The sequence below is a fragment of the Coregonus lavaretus genome (genome assembly GCF_964263955.1).
Source record: "Coregonus lavaretus genome assembly, chromosome: 9".
Classification (NCBI taxonomy): Eukaryota; Metazoa; Chordata; class Actinopteri; order Salmoniformes; family Salmonidae; genus Coregonus; species Coregonus lavaretus.
The window spans coordinates 9,175,328-9,193,995 of NC_139996.1; the positions used below are offsets into that span (position 1 = coordinate 9,175,328).

The 18,668-nt window shown below is 44.0% G+C and overlaps 1 protein-coding gene across 1 annotated transcript in view; it reads left to right on the plus strand.

Annotated features, from left to right (window-relative positions):
- The window catches only part of LOC311135011 (cytoskeleton-associated protein 5-like), a 36,846-nt gene extending 20,413 nt beyond the window's left edge, over window positions 1-16,433 (plus strand). Inside the window, exons 26-43 of the mRNA XM_084168822.1 lie at window positions 1,829-1,935; window positions 2,780-2,908; window positions 3,419-3,571; window positions 3,871-4,074; window positions 5,225-5,360; window positions 5,680-5,873; window positions 6,492-6,688; window positions 7,593-7,766; window positions 8,442-8,562; window positions 9,468-9,647; window positions 9,917-10,104; window positions 10,305-10,380; window positions 11,029-11,217; window positions 11,965-12,093; window positions 12,224-12,307; window positions 14,312-14,474; window positions 14,781-14,905; window positions 15,302-16,433. Coding sequence (XP_084024948.1) covers window positions 1,829-1,935; window positions 2,780-2,908; window positions 3,419-3,571; window positions 3,871-4,074; window positions 5,225-5,360; window positions 5,680-5,873; window positions 6,492-6,688; window positions 7,593-7,766; window positions 8,442-8,562; window positions 9,468-9,647; window positions 9,917-10,104; window positions 10,305-10,380; window positions 11,029-11,217; window positions 11,965-12,093; window positions 12,224-12,307; window positions 14,312-14,474; window positions 14,781-14,905; window positions 15,302-15,556 — 2,804 coding nt within the window. The 3' untranslated portion in view covers window positions 15,557-16,433. The remainder of the gene's footprint in view (window positions 1-1,828; window positions 1,936-2,779; window positions 2,909-3,418; window positions 3,572-3,870; window positions 4,075-5,224; window positions 5,361-5,679; window positions 5,874-6,491; window positions 6,689-7,592; window positions 7,767-8,441; window positions 8,563-9,467; window positions 9,648-9,916; window positions 10,105-10,304; window positions 10,381-11,028; window positions 11,218-11,964; window positions 12,094-12,223; window positions 12,308-14,311; window positions 14,475-14,780; window positions 14,906-15,301) is intronic.
- Window positions 16,434-18,668: the final 2,235 nt, after the last annotated feature.

Here is an 18,668-nt window from a genome sequence, read left to right on the forward strand (position 1 = left end):
ATAATGTAGTGGCAACCCACTAACAGAGGGGGGCGGGACTAAACATTCCAGGGTGAAGGAGACTGCGGAAACTGTTTAAGAAAGCCTCCTAAAGGTGGGCGGAGCAAAGTGCCTTTGTGTGTCAAGGGGTATAAAACGGTATGTATGGGTTTTTGGCGCCAGAGCTCTCCATGAATAAAAATACATAATTCTTGCTGGTTGTGGACCTTGAATCATTTATGATTAAAACCAGAGCCTTACAACCCCTGGTAATGATTCAAGCTTAGGTTGAATTAGAGATATAAATTCTTGTGACATAAAGGTGACTAGGCAATCAGGGTAGATGATAAAGAGAGTAGCAGCAGCGTGTGTGTGGCGTCAAGATGCATGTGTGTGGCGTCAAGATGCGTGTGTGTATAAACTCAGCAAAAAAAGAAACGTCCTCTCACTGTCAACTGCGTTTATTTTCAGCAAACTTAAGCAGTATGGCTGGTGGCTTTGTCATGCTGGAGGGTCATGTCAGGATGAGCCTGCAGGAAGGGTACCACATTAGGGAGGAGGATGTCTGCCCTGTAACGCACAGCGTTGAGATTACCTGCAATGACAACAAGCTCAGTCCGATGATGCTGTGACACACCGCCCCAGACCATGACGGAACCTCCACCTCCAGGTCTCGGTGTAACTCTCATTCCTTCGACGATAAACACGAATCCGACCATCACCCCTGGTGAGACAAAACCGCGACTCGTCAGTGAAGAGCACTTTTTGCCAGTCCTGTCTGGTCCAGCGACGGTGGGTTTGTGCCCATAGGCGACGTTGTTGCCGGTGATGTCTGGTGAGGACCTGCCTTACAACAGGCCTACAAGCCATCAGTCCAGCTTCTCTCAGCCTACTGCGGACAGTCTGAGCACTGATGGAGGGATTGTGCGTTCCTGGTGTAACTCGGGCAGTTGTTGTTGCCATCCTGTACCTGTCCCGCAGGTGTGATGTTCGGATGTACCGATCCAGTGCAGGTGTTGTTACACGTGGTCTGCCACTGCGATCAGCTGTCTGTCCTGTCTCCCTGTAGCGCTGTCTTAGGCGTCTCACAGTACGGACATTGCAATTTATTGCCCTGGCCACATATGCAGTCCTCATACCTCCTTGCAGCATGCCTAAGGCACATTCACGCAGATGAGCAGGGACTCTGAAAAACACCAAAAGAAAGATGCCCAGAGTCAGTAGAAAGGCCTCTTTAGTGTCCTAAGTTTTCATAACTGTGACCTTAATTGCCTACCGTCTGTAAGCTGTTAGTGTCTTAACGACCGTTCTTCAGGTGCATGTTCATTAATTGTTTATGGTTCATTGAACAAGCATGGGAAACAGTGTTTAAACCATTTACAATGAAGATCTGTGAAGTTATTTGGATTTTTACGAATTATCTTTGAAAGACCGGGTCCTGAAAAGGGGACGTTTCTTTTTTTGCTGAGTTTATATGCGTTTGAGTGTCAGTGTACTGAGTGGGCATAGAGCCAGTGCAAGGAAAACGGGGGGTCAATGCAAGTAGTCTGGGTAGCCAGTTGATGAACTGTTCAGCAGTCTTATGGCTTGGGGGTAGAAGCTGTTCAGGAGCCTTTTGGTCCCAGACTTGGCGCTCCGGTACTGCTTGCTGTGCGGTAGCAGAGAGAACAGTCTGACTTGGGTGGCTGTAGTCTTTGACCATTTGTAGGGCCTTCCTCTGACACCGCCTGGTATAATTGACATCTCTCTAGCTCCCTTGGACTCATAGCCTGTCTTGTAAGATGCAGGCTTAGTATGTTAAGATATATAAAAGTGTGAAAAAAACATCCTGACCACTTTGTTTTTGCAGGTCCGTCTAAAGCTAAACCTAAACCTGTTATTGATGACTATGATGATGACGAGCCGGAGCCTGAGACTAAGTCTAAGAAAGTGGTCAAGCCTGGAGCTGCTAAAAAGGTATGCATTTATTAATATTTTATTTTGTATTAAGTTTATTTGTCAGGGACCATGTACCTATGCATTGTTCCACATATAGCTAGACTGATAATGTTAATCTCCAGTCCCTGGAAATCTTACTTGCCAATGTCATGAAAATCTCATTCAGTACAATCTCATTCAGCTCTCGGCACACCAAACACCTACAATGTGCCAGCTTTCCTCTCTGTGAAATTGATATTTCATTCTGCATTTAATAGAACGCCCCCCAGGAATCTGTTGCGAGCTCGAATAAAGATAGTGTCTGTAGTCCTAAAAGACTTACAAAGGGGAAGCCTAGCAGCCAGCAGGTACATGTTTACTAATGTGTGACTCAGGAATGACTAACTGGGTGGAGCCTTGCGTCGGGTGTTGAGGCACTGCACCCGCGTCTGTCTCCAATGTTGTGTGGGTACTAACACACATGCACTCTGTCCCAGGCGTTGCTCAATATCAAATACTTTTAAATGTAGCTTTATATTCATCTTTGTGTTTTTTGGTAAAAAAATATATGGTTAGTGTGTAGCGCTTTTCATTTACAGGCTGAAATCACAAAGCTCTTTACATTATCAAGATGATGGTGTTTTCGTGTTGTCTTAACCTTTTTGTCTTTGTCTGACCACGCTATACATGAGTTTTACAGCTTACTTTTATATAAAGCTTTACATCTTGTAGTAATGTTTCTGTCTTTTTAAACCTCTATCACATATTCTGAGAACAACCCTTTAGCTTTTATCTAGCTTTGTATCTTGTAATGATTACGTTTCTGTGCTTTGTCTTGTAAACCTCCACATCTCTCTCTCCCCCGTCCCCGTCCCGTCTTCAGGGTGTGCTTGGGAAGAAAGCCCCGGTCACGAAGGCCAATGCCAAGGATGAGGAGGACCGGTCTGGCGTCATCTTCATCCTGGTCCCCAATGGCAAGGAGCAGAGGATCAAGGAGGAGAAAGGGCTCAAGGCACGTCACCGTGTAGCTTTTCAGTTTGTCACCGTGTAGCTTTTCAGTTTTGATAAAAGGAGTTGGGGAGGTTTCTCTTTGTAATCACTTGAAAAAGTGATGTAAATCTCAATGTGACTTCTCTGCTTAAATAAAGGATAAATAAAAATAAATTGTGCAGTGGAGATGGAAGCTAGAGGTTGCTATAAAGGACAGTCATGTTATGTGTTTCATCTGCTCCCTGACAGTGTTTTTTTGGATGCCCAGGATAACTGTTTGCTGAGCAAGACATTTTAACTGTTTATTTAATGTTATTTAACAGGGAGTCCCATTGAGAGTAAAGTCTCTTGCAAAAGTGTAAAGGAAAATATTGTTTTATTTTATCCTTTATTTAACCTGGCAAAATCATTTAAGAACAAATTCTTATTTACTATGACAACCTTTCTTGCTGAACAAGAAATAACTGGTAATGTGAGTAAGAATGCTGACTATAATTCTTGAATAATGATAATCATCTAACTTGTGATGCAGGTGTTGAAATGGAACTTCCAGACACCGCGAGATGAGTACGTGGATCAGCTAAAGACTCAGATGTCCACCTGCTTCGCCAGATGGCTCCAGGACGAGCTGTTCCACGCTTCTGACTTCCAACGCCAGGTCAAGGCTATCGGGGTCATGGGAGAGGTGAGAAACCTGCAGGAGACAATGAAACACACTAATGATTGGATGGAGCCCTTGGTTGAGTGTCTTTTTTCTTTAACCTTTATACAGGTTAGTGTTACTGAGATGAAATCTATTTTACAGTAGAGACCTGCACTCTGTACATAACCGCTTTTGGTGTTTGAGTCTGAAGAGTGAAAAGGCTTCAAAAATCAAATCTTGTTTTTAGTTTCTCTTAGACCAAAACCATTAGTGTTTCTTAGAAACCTAAGGGAGTTGCTTGTTTACTTGACTGACCACAATGTTATGTTTCCACTCTGTAGCGTATGGAGGATGAGCTTGAGGGCACAGTCAGCTGCTTGGACCTGATCCTGAAGTGGTTCACGCTGCGTTTCTTTGAGACCAATAGCACTGTGCTGATGAAGGTGCTGGAGTACCTCAAGCAGCTCTTCCCCACGCTTAGCAGAGAGAACTACCACCTCAACGAATACGAGGCCTCCTCCTTCATTCCCTACCTCATTCTCAAAGTAAGTCAACCCCTACCTCAGTGGTCACCAACCGGTCGATTGCGATCGATGGAGATAACTGGTGGATCTCAAAGGCATTCCTAGTCGATCACCAAACATTTCTGTAAAAAACAACAACGATAAAGCCTTTCGTTCCTTTTTTGGGGGTGGTTGGTGCACTAAATTCAGCAGCCCTAGTGCCGGGAAGGAAATGTTTTCCCATTTGAAACCATTTCACGTGCCTGAAGGTAGAACTCAGTATACCCGGCAGGCCCAGGGAGCAAATCAAGTGCACCTATAGTCCTTCCGCTGGCCAATCAGATAGCTCAGATCACCGTGTCTGCAGTTTCCTCAAGCAATAGGCTGTAAGAAGAAGCGTTGAGCGCACAGCAAAGTTGATACTGAGAGATTTCAAAATGTTTAAAACCATGACTAGAGAGAAACTCAATGAATACAGCAAAGAGCTGCTGTTTTTAATGTTGCATAGGCTTATGTTTTTAAGTCATGAAAATAATGACTGAAAAGTTTGGTGACCAATGCCCTACCTCATCCTCCCAAGTAAGTCGGCCCCTCCCTCATCCTCCCAAGTAAGTCGGCCCCTCCCTCATCCTCCCAAGTAAGTCGGCCCCTCCCTCATCCTCCCAAGTAAGTCGGCCCCTCCCTCATCCTCCCAAGTAAGTCGGCCCCTCCCTCATCCTCCCAAGTAAGTCGGCCCCTCCCTCATCCTCCCAAGTAAGTCGGCCCCTCCCTCATCCTCCCAAGTAAGTCAGCCCCTCCCTCATCCTCCCAAGTAAGTCGGCCCCTCCCTCATCCTCCCAAGTAAGTCAGCCCCTCCCTCATCCTCCCAAGTAAGTCGGCCCCTCCCTCATCCTACCAAGTAAGTCGGCCCCTCCCTCATCCTCCCAAGTAAGTCGGCCCCTCCCTCATCCTCCAACTAAGTCGTCTTCGATTAAGGTCAGTAGAAAGTCTCTGTCGATAGAGTGACGGTTGACCTGTATGTTGATGTGAATTGTGCCATAAAAGTTGACTTTGGGTATGTTAAATATTTTTTACGGAAATTAAAAATTGTCTAATAACAAGAAAGGTTTAGTAGAACATTTGATACACAGTGAAGCTGCAAATGCCAATATGACTATTGTCTAACCATCTGTAACCCTGTTTCACCTGACAGGTTGGAGAGTCAAAGGATGTGGTGCGTAAAGACGTGCGTGCCATCCTCACCATGTTGTGTAAGGTCTACCCCGCCAGCAAAGTCTTCCCATTCCTCATGGACGGGACCAAGTCCAAGAACTCCAAACAGAGAGCTGGTAAGAAAGAGATTTTTAGTAGTGACTAAGGTGGACCAAGGCTATAAGGACTAAAATAGGAGATGATAGAATTCATTACAGTAAGTGATTGTGTCAAATGTTGTAAGTCATTGTAAAAACGTTCAGGTTCTTAATAAATACTCTTATGGGCTAGTTTCCCAGACACAGATTATACTTAGTCCTGGATAAAAACTATAACATTGTTGGGGGGGAATATTAAAATATGTTTTTTTTAGTCAAAGACTAGGCTTAATCGGCTTAATTCCTGTCTGTGAAAAGCTCCAGATCTTACCATCCATCTCTCCCTGTATTTTCCCAGAATGTCTTGAGGAGCTGGGTTGTCTGATAGAGAACTACGGGATGAACGTATGTCAGCCAACACCGGCCAAGTCCCTGAAAGAGATTGCTGTTCACATCGGAGACAGGGACAACTCGGTACGCAACGCTGCCCTCAACACAGTGGTGGCTGTGTACAACGTCTGTGGCGACCAAGTCTACAAACTCATTGGCAATGTAAGCTACTCACTAGTACAATGGACTGTAACACTGAGTGTACAAAACATTAGGAGCACCTGCTCTTTCCATGACATAGACTGACCAGGTGAATCCAGGTGAAAGCTATGATCCCTTATTGATGTCACTTGTTAAATCCACTTCAATCAGTGTAGATGAAGGGGAGGAGACTGGTTAAAGAAGGAGTTTTAAGCCTTGAGACATGGATTGTGTATGTGGACCATTCAGAGGGTGAATGGGCAAGACAAAATATTTAAGTGACTTTGAATGGGGTATGGTTTGGGTGTGTCAAGAACTGCAACGATCAACTCAATATTAGGAAGGTGTTCATAATGTTTTGTACACAGTGTATACTACAATAGAGGGTATGTCACAACGCAGGATCAATGAGTTAACCAGCTAACTTGCTTAAATCTTCTGGAATTAATACATTTTAAAAGATATGCTTGAAATGGGCATGGACTGTTTCAACCAACAACTAATTTAATTTATTAATGAACCATTAAAATCTGTATGTTTATCAAATTTGGCTAACTTAGTATCCTGCTTTGGACTAGACCCCTCTGGATATATCATCTCCGGTGTTAATCTCGAACATCCTCTGTCTTTCTCCTGCAGTTGTCTGAGAAGGAGATGAGTATGTTAGAGGAGCGGGTCAAGCGCTCAGCTAAGAAGACCCCGGCAGCAGCCCCACCACCCAACAGACAGACTGCAGAGAGGGAGAGGCCCCAGAGAGAGCACCCTTCCAACCCCAACGCTACCTTCATGAGAAAGCCTGCTCAGCAACCTCAGGAAGAAGTGCCCAACAAGCTCAAGTATGGGAAGGATCAACTCCCTTGTCTACTGCCTCCTCAACTACCTGCTACAGCATGGCTCTCTCTTCTAACAAACCTACCTATGGGGTTTTTACTATACTTTAGTCTGGTGATCTAGTAGATGGTAAAGTACAGTGGTACTAACATTCATGGCAAAGAAATTCTGTCCATGTCTTAAGACCTTCCTACAAACCCTCGTAAGAATATCTTAATGCTCCTCCTCAATGTCTTTTGAGTATCTTTCCTCCTATTCTAACCTCTGTTTCATTGGGTACAGCTAAAGGCATGTGACTGGCCTGCAACTCATTGACAGTCCAATGTGGGCAACCCTAAACTGACCCTAACCTTGACCAAACCCCTAACGCTAACCTCAAACCTAACTTTAACCAATTACAAAAATCAACATGTGTTCGCTGGTCAGTCTCCCTTTAGTTTTCCCTGTTTCATTGCATGGTGTGGTCTCTTAATCCTGAGCCTCTCTTCTCTTTTATAACTGCTCTTTTCTTATCGCTGCTCTGCTCTCCATGGACAGAATAATGTATCGCACTTATAGGATGTGAGTACCGCCGTGCCTCTCCCATACAGTGTGCCCTCTGCTCTCCTCCAGAAGCACTCCGGATGGGGATGTAATCTAATCATCTAATGTAACACTCACCAGTCTAAACCAAGTAGTTAATTCACTGTCCTCCCCTCCTCCTCGTTCGTTGTAACTGTCTTAATGTGTTCATGGTAACCTTCCAGTGTCCAGACTAGCAAACCGCTATGTATTGGGGTGCATTATAAGTAGTATGCTAGTGCGAGTATTTGAACAGAGCTAATGTGTGCTGCCTGCCTCTCTGTCTGTGTTGGTTTCCATGACATGGTTCTGATTCTGAATGATCCTCTTCTGTCCTCCCTCCACCAGCCAAGCGCGGGCTCAGAACGCAGAACGGGAACACTCACACCCCTCCATCCCCAAGGAGTTTCAGCTGGATCTGGACATCATTGAGAATGACCACACGCGGGTCAGTGAGCTGCCCGACCTGGTCCAACACAAACTGGAGGAACTGCTGGAGCCCATCATGATGCCAGAGCCCAAGTAAGTGTCTAGCTGCCCTGAGGCTAATACTCTACCAGCTGCCCTGAGCCTAATACTCTACCAGCTGCCCTGAGCCTAATACTCTACCAGCTGCCCTGAGGCTAATACTCTACCAGCTGCCCTGAGGCTAATATGCTACCAGCTGCCCTGAGGCTAATACGCTACCAGCTGCCCTGAGGCTAATACGCTACCAGCTGCCCTGAGGCTAATACGCTACCAGCTGCCCTGAGGCTAATACGCTACCAGCTGCCCTGAGGCTAATACGCTACCAGCTGCCCTGAGGCTAATACGCTACCAGCTGCCCTGAGGCTAATACGCTACCAGCTGCCCTGAGGCTAATACGCTACCAGCTGCCCTGAGGCTAATACTCTACCAGCTGCCCTGAGGCTAAAACGCTACCAGCTGCCCTGAGGCTAATACTCTACCAGCTGCCCTGAGACTAATACTCTACCAACACAGGTTGGGAGGTCTGCCTGCCAACTTTCCGACTTTCTTACATTTGTTCTGAAATAGCCATGTGGTTAATAGCCGAGTGCCTGCCCAGAGCCTTCCACAAAATCTGGCTGGGAGAGATGTGTATTGATGGATCTTAGAACTTCAAAAAACATCTTAAGATCCTGTCATCATAAGACTAATGGTGGTTATATAAGGTATGAGTTGTTTGTGTTCCCTCAGGATCCGCTCTGTGTCGCCCCACTTTGACGACCTCCACAACAGCACTGCGTCCACCATCAACTTTGTCATCTCCCAGGTGGCCAGTGGAGACATCAACACCAGCATCCAGGCTCTGGCCCAGGTACAGCATTTACTGTAGTGTAGGCATAGCACAGGAGGTTGGTGGCACCTTAATTGGGGAGAACGGGCTCGTGGTAATGACTGGAGCGGAATCAGTGGAATGGTATCAAATACATCAAACACATGGTCTCCAGGTGTTTGATGCCATTCCATTTGCTCCGTTCCGGACATTATTATGAGCCATTCTCCCCTCAGCAGCCTCCACTGGGGCATAGCAACATCACTCGCTGGGCAATACCAGGCTTTACTGTTAAACTTGAAACTTTTATTTATTTATTTGCCATGTGTAATGAATACATTGGAAATGCTGTTCACCCAAGCTCTCACAATAACAACCACAAGAAATTGAAGTAAGGTAACCTCTGGTAGAAAGATATGGCACATAGAAGCAAACCGGATGGACATCATGAAAATGATCGGAGAGGTTGAGGGTAGAGGAAGTTCAGGAGTAAAAACAAACTAAATAGAATTATTGTAAAATTGACTGTGTCCATAAAATGCATATAGTATGTATAAGCTGGAAGTAGAGGCCTAAGCGTTGTTGTTCACTAGTTTACTCAAATTATGGAAGGGGTGGTGGGGCTGGAAAGTAATAAAGGGAAATATATATTTTTTTTAAAGGATAGATATATATATGTGTGTGTGTGTGTGTGTGTATATATAATATATATTTGCGAGAGAAAAAAACATATGGGGGATTGGAAGTGATGCAGACAATTACATTGATGGAAGTTACAATCTATCTGCAATATTAAAGCTGATCTACCCCCTAAAAAATAAAACTCTGGTAACCTCTTAACATCCATCTATCACCTGAGGTACTCTGCTCTGGTTAGGAGAGGGCAAGCGGTTGATAAAGACAGTACCAAAGTCTGTGTGGTGTGGGTCTCTCTCTGTCTCCCCCAGATTGACGAGGTGTTGAGGCAGGAGGACAAGGCGGATGCCATGTCAGGTCACATTGACCAGTTCCTCATCGCTACCTTCATGCAGCTGCGTCTCATCTACAACACACACATGGCCGACGACCGCCTCGACAAAAAGGACATCTTCAAGCTCTACAGCTGCATCATTGGCAACATGCTCTCAGTGAGTAGTATGACTACACATGAACACCACTAGGGGGTGTTACTGGGCTGGTTCAAGGAGTTGGCGCTATCTCTCCAGAGGGGTTTTGTTTTACCATTTTAAAGCCTGAAGATTTTCAGTGTATCCTGGTGCAGGTCTTTGTAGAGCAACATTAAAAGGGATTTTTTATAATTATTATTGTTTGATTTTACCAAACAGTTTTTTAGGGCTTAGTAGACTGGTGTTGACATCTGTGTCTCTGCCCTGGGTCTGTCTCCTGTGTACTGTAGCTGTTCTCTATGGAGAGCCTGGCGCGGGAGGCGTCGATGGGAGTGCTGAAGGACCTGATGCACGGTCTGATCACCCTGATGCTGGATGCCCGGGTGGAGGACATCGAGGATGGGCAACAGCTCATCCGCTCCGTCAACCTGCTGGTGGTCAGAGTGCTGGAGAAGTCTGACCAGACCAACATCCTCAGGTCAGATTCTACTCACTTTCTGAGACTGATGGGGGATGTGATAAATTTTTTCTTCCTGATTTAATCAGGAATTTCTATTCATATTGAAATGTTCCTACCCCCAAACAAACATCCTACTTTTCCTGATTTTATATGTTGGAATCTCCAGGGAGTTACAGTATCTAGTGTTTATGCAGAGTCCCTGATCTATCTCTCTGCAGTGCTCTTCTAGTGCTGCTACAGGACAGCCTTACCACTTCATCAGGGTCTCCTATGTTCTCTGAACTGGTCATGAAGGTAATAACACTCTTTCAGTATATTTTGTTGTGGGAGTTTACTTTTGTCAGTGTACATACTATTAGAGCTGAGAATTGCCAGGGACCTCACAATATGATATTTTCACGATAATATGTATTGTGATTCTCATGATTATATGTTTTGTGATTTTTTTTTTACTGCGATTTTATTGCAATTTGATGTTTCAAACATATTGCTCACCATGTCTGCTGCAGAGAGACAAGAGAGAGCATGAGAAATGAGTTTTGATCAGTCAGGGAAATAAAAGTGCTGAAAACATGTTGGCTCACTATTTTAAAAAGAAAATGGAGAACAAGCTATAGGATGAAAAATATCGGGAGTTTTGGTGCAGGTACAGCTGACTAGCGCTAGCTAACGCTACCTAGCATGTTTTGTACAAATCGATACTTGGAGTAATAATATTGCGATATGTAACAATCCATTTTTTCCCCCATCCCTACATATCATGTACATTGTCGAATTGATTTTCGCAGATGTAAACTTCCTGTTCTTTGGATTCACAACTGACACATAAATGGAGGATAATGAATGAGGTTAAAAAGTGATGAATTTCCCCTTTACACTGCCTGTACAATCACAAACTGATGATTGGAGTTAAATTGAGTTTATTTTGTTCCATGTCTGCAGTGCCTGTGGCGTATGATCCGGTTCCTGCCAGAGACCATCAACAGCATAAATCTGGACCGCATCCTGCTGGATGTCCACAACTTCATGAAGGTGTTCCCCAAAGAGAAACTCAAGCAGCTGAAGAGTGACGTACCCCACAGGACCCTCAAGACTCTGCTGCACACACTGTGTAAACTCACTGGAAACAAGGTACTGCACACACACACACACTGTGTAAACTCACTGGAAACAAGGTACTACACACACACACTGTGTAAACTCACTGGAAACAAGGTACTACACACACACACACACACACTGTGTAAACTCACTGGAAACAAGGTACTGCACACACACACACACTGTGTAAACTCACTGGAAACAAGGTACTACACACACACACACACTGTGTAAACTCACTGGAAACAAGGTACTACACACACACACACACACACTGTGTAAACTCACTGGAAACAAGGTACTGCACACACACACACACTGTGTAAACTCACTGGAAACAAGGTACTACACACACACACACTGTGTAAACTCACTGGAAACAAGGTACTACACACACACACACACTGTGTAAACTCACTGGAAACAAGGTACTACACACACACACACACACTGTGTAAACTCACTGGAAACAAGGTACTACACACACACACACACACTGTGTAAACTCACTGGAAACAAGGTACTACACACACACACACACACACTGTGTAAACTCACTGGAAACAAGGTACTGTACATTCACAGCCAATGGTTCAGTGATTATGTTGTGTTTTATGTACGCAGATGAATTTCCCCTTGAGAGACAATGAAGTTGTATTGAATTGAACCACCTTACCATTTATTAGTGCATTATTCAGGGGTACTGCTGTCTGTTTTCATTAAGTAGACCATAGATAAGCTGCTGTTGTTTTGACCATGTTGATTTGCGGTGTCTAGATCCTAGACCACATGTCCATGATCGAGAACAGGAATGAGTCTGAGCTGGAGGCCCACCTGAGACGTGTGGTCAAACACTCTGGAAACTTCTCTGGCATGAAGTCAGACAGGGGCACAGAGAAAGGACAGGTATGTTCACTTAACCCAACCTCTAATTATTTGATTTATTTAACACCATTCAAGTGAATACACTGAATTAAAAATAACTGAGGATAAATGCGTCAGCTTCCACAATAGCCTGTCTTCTTACTGCTTCCAGGATGACAGGATGTCTAAAGCTAAAGTGAGCGACATCCTCTCTGAGATCTTCAAGAAGATTGGTTCCAAGGAAAACACAAAAGAGGTGATTATTTTCATTTTTTTTATTTCACCTTTATTTAACCAGGTAAGCCAGTTGAGAACAAGTTCTCATTTACAACTGCGACCTGGCCAAGATAAAGCAAAGCAGTGCGATAAAAACAACAACACAGAGTTACATATGGGGTAAAACAAAACAAAGTCAAAAATACAACAGAAAAAATATATATACAGTGTGTGCAAATGTAGCAAGTTATGGAGGTAAGGCAATAAATAGGCTATAGTGCAAAATAATTACAATTAGTATTAACACTGGAATGATAGATGTGCAAGATATGATGTGCAAATAGAGATACTGGGGTACAAATGAGCAAAATAAATAACAATATAGGGATGAGGTAGTTGGGCGGGCTAATTTCAGATGGGCTGTGTACAGGTACAGTGATCGGTAAGGTGCTCTGACAACTGATGCTTAAAGTTAGTGAGGGAGATAAGTGTCTCCAGCTTCAGAGATTTTTGCAATTTGTTCCAGTCATTGGCAGCAGAGAACTGGAAGGAATGGCGGCCAAAGGAGGTGTTGGCTTTGGGGATGACCAGTGAGATATACCTGCTGGAGCGCATACTACGGGTGGGTGTTGCTATGGTGACCAATGAGCTAAGATAAGGCGGGGATTTGCCTAGCAGTGATTTATAGATGGCCTGGAGCCAGTGGGTTTGGCGACGAATATGTAGTGAGGACCAGCCAACAAGAGCGTACAGGTCACAGTGGTGGGTAGTATATGTGGCTTTGGTGACAAAACGGATGGCACTGTGATACTCTACTCAGCAAATTGGATGTAGTCTGTTGGAGGCTATTTTGTAAATGACATCGCCGAAGTCAAGGATCGGTAGGATAGTCAGTTTTACGAGGGCATGTTTGGCAGCATGAGTGAAGGAGGCTTTGTTGCGAAATAGGAAACCGAATCTAGATTTAACTTTGGATTGGAGATTCTTAATGTGAGTCTGGAAGGAGAGTTTACAGTCTAACCAGACACCTAGGTATTTGTAGTTGTCCACATACTCTAGGTCAGACCCGTCGAGAGTAGTGATTCTAGTCGGGTGGGCGGGTGCAGGCAGCGTTCGGTTGAAGAGCATGCATTTAGTTTTACTAGTGTTTAAGAGCAGTTGGAGGCTACTGAAGGAGTGTTGTATGGCATTGAAGCTCGTTTGGAGGTTTGTTAACAGTGTCCAATGAAGGGCCAGATGTATACAAAATGGTGTCGTCTGCGTAGAGGTGGATCTGAGAGTCACCAGCAGCAAGAGCGACATCATTGATATACACAGAGAAAAGAGTCGGCCCAAGAATTGAACCCTGTGGCACCCCCATAGAGACTGCCATAGGTCCAGACAACAGGCCCTCCGATTTGACACATTGAACTCTATCTGAGAAGTAGTTGGTGAACCAGGCGAGGCAGTCATTTGAGAAACCAAGGCTATTTAGTCTGCCAATAAGAATGCGGTGGTTGACAGAGTCGAAAGCCTTGGCCAGGTCAATGAAAACGGCTGCACAGTACTGTCTATTATCGATCGCGGTTATAATATCGTTTAGGACCTTGAGCGTGGCTGAAGTGCACCCATGACCAGCTCGGAAACCGGATTGCATAGCGGAGAAGGTACGGTGGGATTCGAAATGGTCGGTGATCTGTTTGTTAACTTGGCTTTCAAAAACTTTTGAAAGGCAGGGCAGGATGGATATGGGTCTGTAACAGTTTGGATCTAGAGTGTCACCCCCTTTGAAGAGGGGGATGACCGCGGCAGCTTTCCAATCTCTGGGGATCTCAGACGTTACGAAAGAGAGGTTGAACAGGCTAAAAATAGGGGTTGCGACAATTTCGGCGGCTATTCCTGTTCATGTATTCATACCTTCATTTTACTGTTTGCACCCTCCTGCTCAGGTCCTAATTATAGAAGAGAATGTGTTCTCAATAACTGGTTAAAGAATTCCCAGTACCACTCCAGAGTTGTTTTAGTAAGTTAACTGTGTGTTGTGACTGTGTTGTGTTCTCCCCAGGGCCTGACAGAGCTGTATGAGTATAAACAGAAGTACTCAGACGCTGACCTGGAGCCCTTCCTGAGGAACACGTCTCAGTTCTTCCAGAGTTACGTGGAGAGAGGCCTGCGCATGATCGAGTCTGAGAGAGAGGGCAAAGGCAGGATCCAGCCTTCTAGCACAGGTACTAACCCTGCAGGATTAAAGGGGAATGATTGGTCTTTACCTTTTGATACTTTATCTGATATGACTAGTGTCTACCATGTCCAACCCTCATACTTTAGTCCCAAACCTTTAACTGAGCATTAGGGAATGCAATCATATGACCGGCCTCTAGTGCTCTGGTATAAGCAGTGTTATTACTGTTGTGGTTTACTAGTAGCTAGCTACTGTATGTATATTCATTGATAGTATACGCATCTGCTGGACTGGTTAAAAAGCCGCTCAGTAGCTGTGAAGAGTTGAAGTGCAATGTTTCTGTCTGTTCCAGTGATTCCCCAACATGGCCTAGACTCTGGCTCCGTGCCTCTGAACGGAGAGGAGATGAAACCTGCAGTTTACTACGAGAGACTGAAGATACTGAGACAGAGACAGGGACTGGAGAACAACTCCAGGGTTAGTTTAACATTGATCACATTGATGCCACTTGGCTTACAATTTCACATTTATATTTATATGTTTATATTATGATGTAGAAATTGAATACTTAGTATTGATGAGTGTCCCATCCCTCTTTCCCCTTCCCCTCTTTCCCCCTCCCTTCCCCTCTTTCCCCCTCCCTTCCCCTCTTTCCCCCTCCCTTCCCCTCTTTCCCCCTCCCTTCCCCTCTTTCCCCCTCCCTTCCCCTCTTTCCCCCTCCCTTCCCCTCTTTCCCCCTCCCTTCCCCTCTTTCCCCCTCCCTTCCCCTCTTTCCCCCTCCCTTCCCCTCTTTCCCCCTCCCTTCCCCTCTTTCCCCCTCCCTTCCCCTCTATCTCTTCTTCTCCCTTCCTCCTCCTCTCTCTGTCCTAACAGCAGGCTCAGCTGTTGCAGCAGGTGGAAGGGGACAGTGTACAGACGCGTCCCATGACGTCCCTGCTGTCCAAGCCCTCGGTGGCCTCCTCCACAGACATGCTCCAAAGCAAACTGTCTCAGCTCAAGGAGTCCCGTGAGTCCCACTTCCAGCAGGAGCAGTCCCACTCCCACAGCCCTGCACGCTCCTCGTCCCCCGCCGCCAACCTCGACGACCTCAAGAAGAGGCTGGAGCGGATAAAGAGCAACCGCCAATGATTGACCCCTGACCCCACCTCTATACCCAGTCTATCCAATGTGTTAGCCAGCCTCCTCCCTGAAACCGAAACCCACCAAGCGTTGGCTTTACCCGCCGCAACACCCTGCTCTTATCCTGGCCTTATTTTTCAGGGCAAACCCCTCTTCTGTGTATAAATTGAAAAAAAGAAAACCTGTCATTGTATAATGTACTATAAGTGGACCAGTTTTTGTTTAGTATCGTGGCACAATTGTTTGTATATACTCATGGTTGCTAACCACTCAATGCTTTTAAGTGTCAATGTAGGGTTATAGTGTACAGTTTCCATGTGCAGAATGCTGTAATATGTGTAACTTAACCTATCCTTTTTTAGAAGGTTTTAGAATTCCATGGTCAAACCATAACATGTCTCTTCTCTGGGCCTCCAGCAGGGTTGGAGTGTGTTCCATTTCAATTCAGGAAGTAAACTGACATTCCAATTGTCATAGAGAAGTAATGAGGAAAATCAGAATTGGAATGTCAGTTTACTTCTGGAATTGACCCCAACCCTGTTTCCAGGCCTTGTTAGTTTATACCACTGTTTGCTAAATTTGCTAATTTTATTTTTCATTTATGAAGTTAAGACCCATAAAACTTGAAGGATTGATTCTGTTCTCGAAGTGAAGGAAAGAGCATGGCATGAAGTAATTAATGTTTTGTAAATAGAGTTTGCATTACTAAACTATGCTTATTAAATCATTGGTTTAATGATCTTGCAAACTGTAGCAGAATGTTGCTTATTCTAAATCATTGTTTTTGTATTTAATTCAAATGGAAGTAGTCTTAAATTGTTGCTCTTAGGAGTGTATTATCTGTAGAGAAAATGGCAATAAAGTAAGTTGTTTTTTGAACAAACTACCTATGTGCATATGTTTTGCATTTTATTCTTGGTGTATTGAAGACGCCACTGCACCATGTGAGTGATGTAGAGAAATTATACAAAACAAAAATATAAATGCAACATGTAAACTGTTGGTCCCATGTTTCATGAGCTGAAATAAAAGATCCCAGAAATGTTTCATACTCACAAAAAGCTTATTTCTCTCAAATGCTGTGCACAAATTTGTTTACATCCCTGTTAGTGAGCATTTCTCCTTTGCCAAGATAATCCATCCACCTAGCAGGTGTGGCATATCAAGAAGCTGATTGAACAGCATGATCATTACACAGGTGCACCTTGTGGCCACTCTAAAATGTGTAGTTTTGTCACACAATACAATGCCACAGATGTCTCAAGTTTTGAGGGAGTGTGCAATTGGCATGCTGATTGCAGGAATATCCACCAGAGCTGTTGCCAGAGAATTGAATGTTAATTTCTCTACCATAAGCTGCCTCCAACGTCGTTTTAGAGAATTTGGCGTTACGTCCATCCGGCCTCACAACCGCAGACCACGTGTAACCACGCCAGCCCAGGACCTCCACATCCAGCTTCTTCACCTGCAGGATCGTCTAAGCCACCCGGACAGCTGATGAAACTGAGGAGTATTTCTGTCTGTTATAAAGCCCTTTTGTGGGGAAAGACATATTCTGATTGGCTGGGCCTGGCTCCCCAGTGGGCGGGCCTATGCCCACCCATGGCTGCGCCCCTGCCCAGTCATGTGAAATCCATAGATTAGGGCCTAATGAATTTATTTCAATTGACTGATTTCCTTATATGAACTGTAACTCAGTAAAATCATTGAAATCGTTGAAATTGTTGTATGTTGTGTTTATGTTTTTGTTCAGTATACATAAAATGTATATTAATGAAGGTATTTCAGGATTTCATCAGATTTAAGATTTAATCCGAACATGGCTTATAATGCAGCTGCGCTAGACAGCCAACACATTTCCTGTTAAAGGCTACTTCCCAGCCGTTCGCGGAGTTCACATTCATGGTAAACGCTGTGAATGTCGGCTCAAGTGTAAATTACCCTTTAAAAGGCAAAATGGTGCGCCTCTACCGCAGCTGCGTTATAGCGTGTCTCAGATTGAATCCCAGCCTTAAAGTTGTATTTTCAACATTTACAATAAAGGCAAATATAGATATCGCAATTGTGTACATAAATACAAAATCTGAGGTATTGCCTCAAAGATCCATAAAGTGCTGAAAAAGCACACTATTTTAAACAATCTAATAACTTAATTATTTTTCAATCCATACAATCTTCTAAAATTCGAGTACATCTCAAAGGCCAAAGGTTACCTGAAGATGCGGCATAAACATGCTGGAAAACAGTTGTGATCAAATTGAAATTGACTGGCAGTATATTCAACTTCCCATAGATGTTTCTGTCTCCAAATCTTTCATTAAGCACTCCATCTTTGGTTTTGTATTACCTAAATTGATGTAAAAGAATGGCAAACACAGTAGATTCAACAGTACAGCCTCCCAGCATGCTTTGTGACTACATGCAAGGGAATAGGAGTGCTGTATTCAAATAAGTGCAAGCATACAATACATTTAGAAACACTAGTAGCAGCCAAAGACAAATACAAGCATGACATACAAGAATGGCATGATCAACATTATGTGTAAAGTACCAAATTCTTGACAAATGACAATGTTTTCTGATTCAATTGTAGGCACATGCAACACAAATTATTTGACATACAAGTTACACATTGCTTATACAAAAGGCAGTGTCATTTTAGAACAGGAGACAAAAGAAATTTGAGGTTGATTTGTTCATTGTAGCCACCGTTTTTCTCTGTTGGGATGTGCTTATTAGCTGACATGGAATGTTTACATACAACTATGCTACACGCAAAAAGATGAAGATGGAAATATATCTTTCATCAACATGACTTGCATCACAACAAACCACATTATTCTTTTTCAAATATTTTTACTATTCAGCGTTAAGAAGCAACCTCTTTTCTGAGCTGGGAGGGACATATCTATAACCATTCTACTATTCGGTGTGCTCAGAATAGTTATTTTAACACCAAAAATAAGCAGCTTTGTGGAAGACTGGAGATTAAGCACAGTAGGCCCAAATCAGTCCTGTTTACTGTCAAATAGATCATAGGCCTACTGCTGTATTAAAGGGAGGGTCTTTGTCAGAAGACAACATGCATAATCTTGGACTTTGACTTTCAATTTCCCTTTGT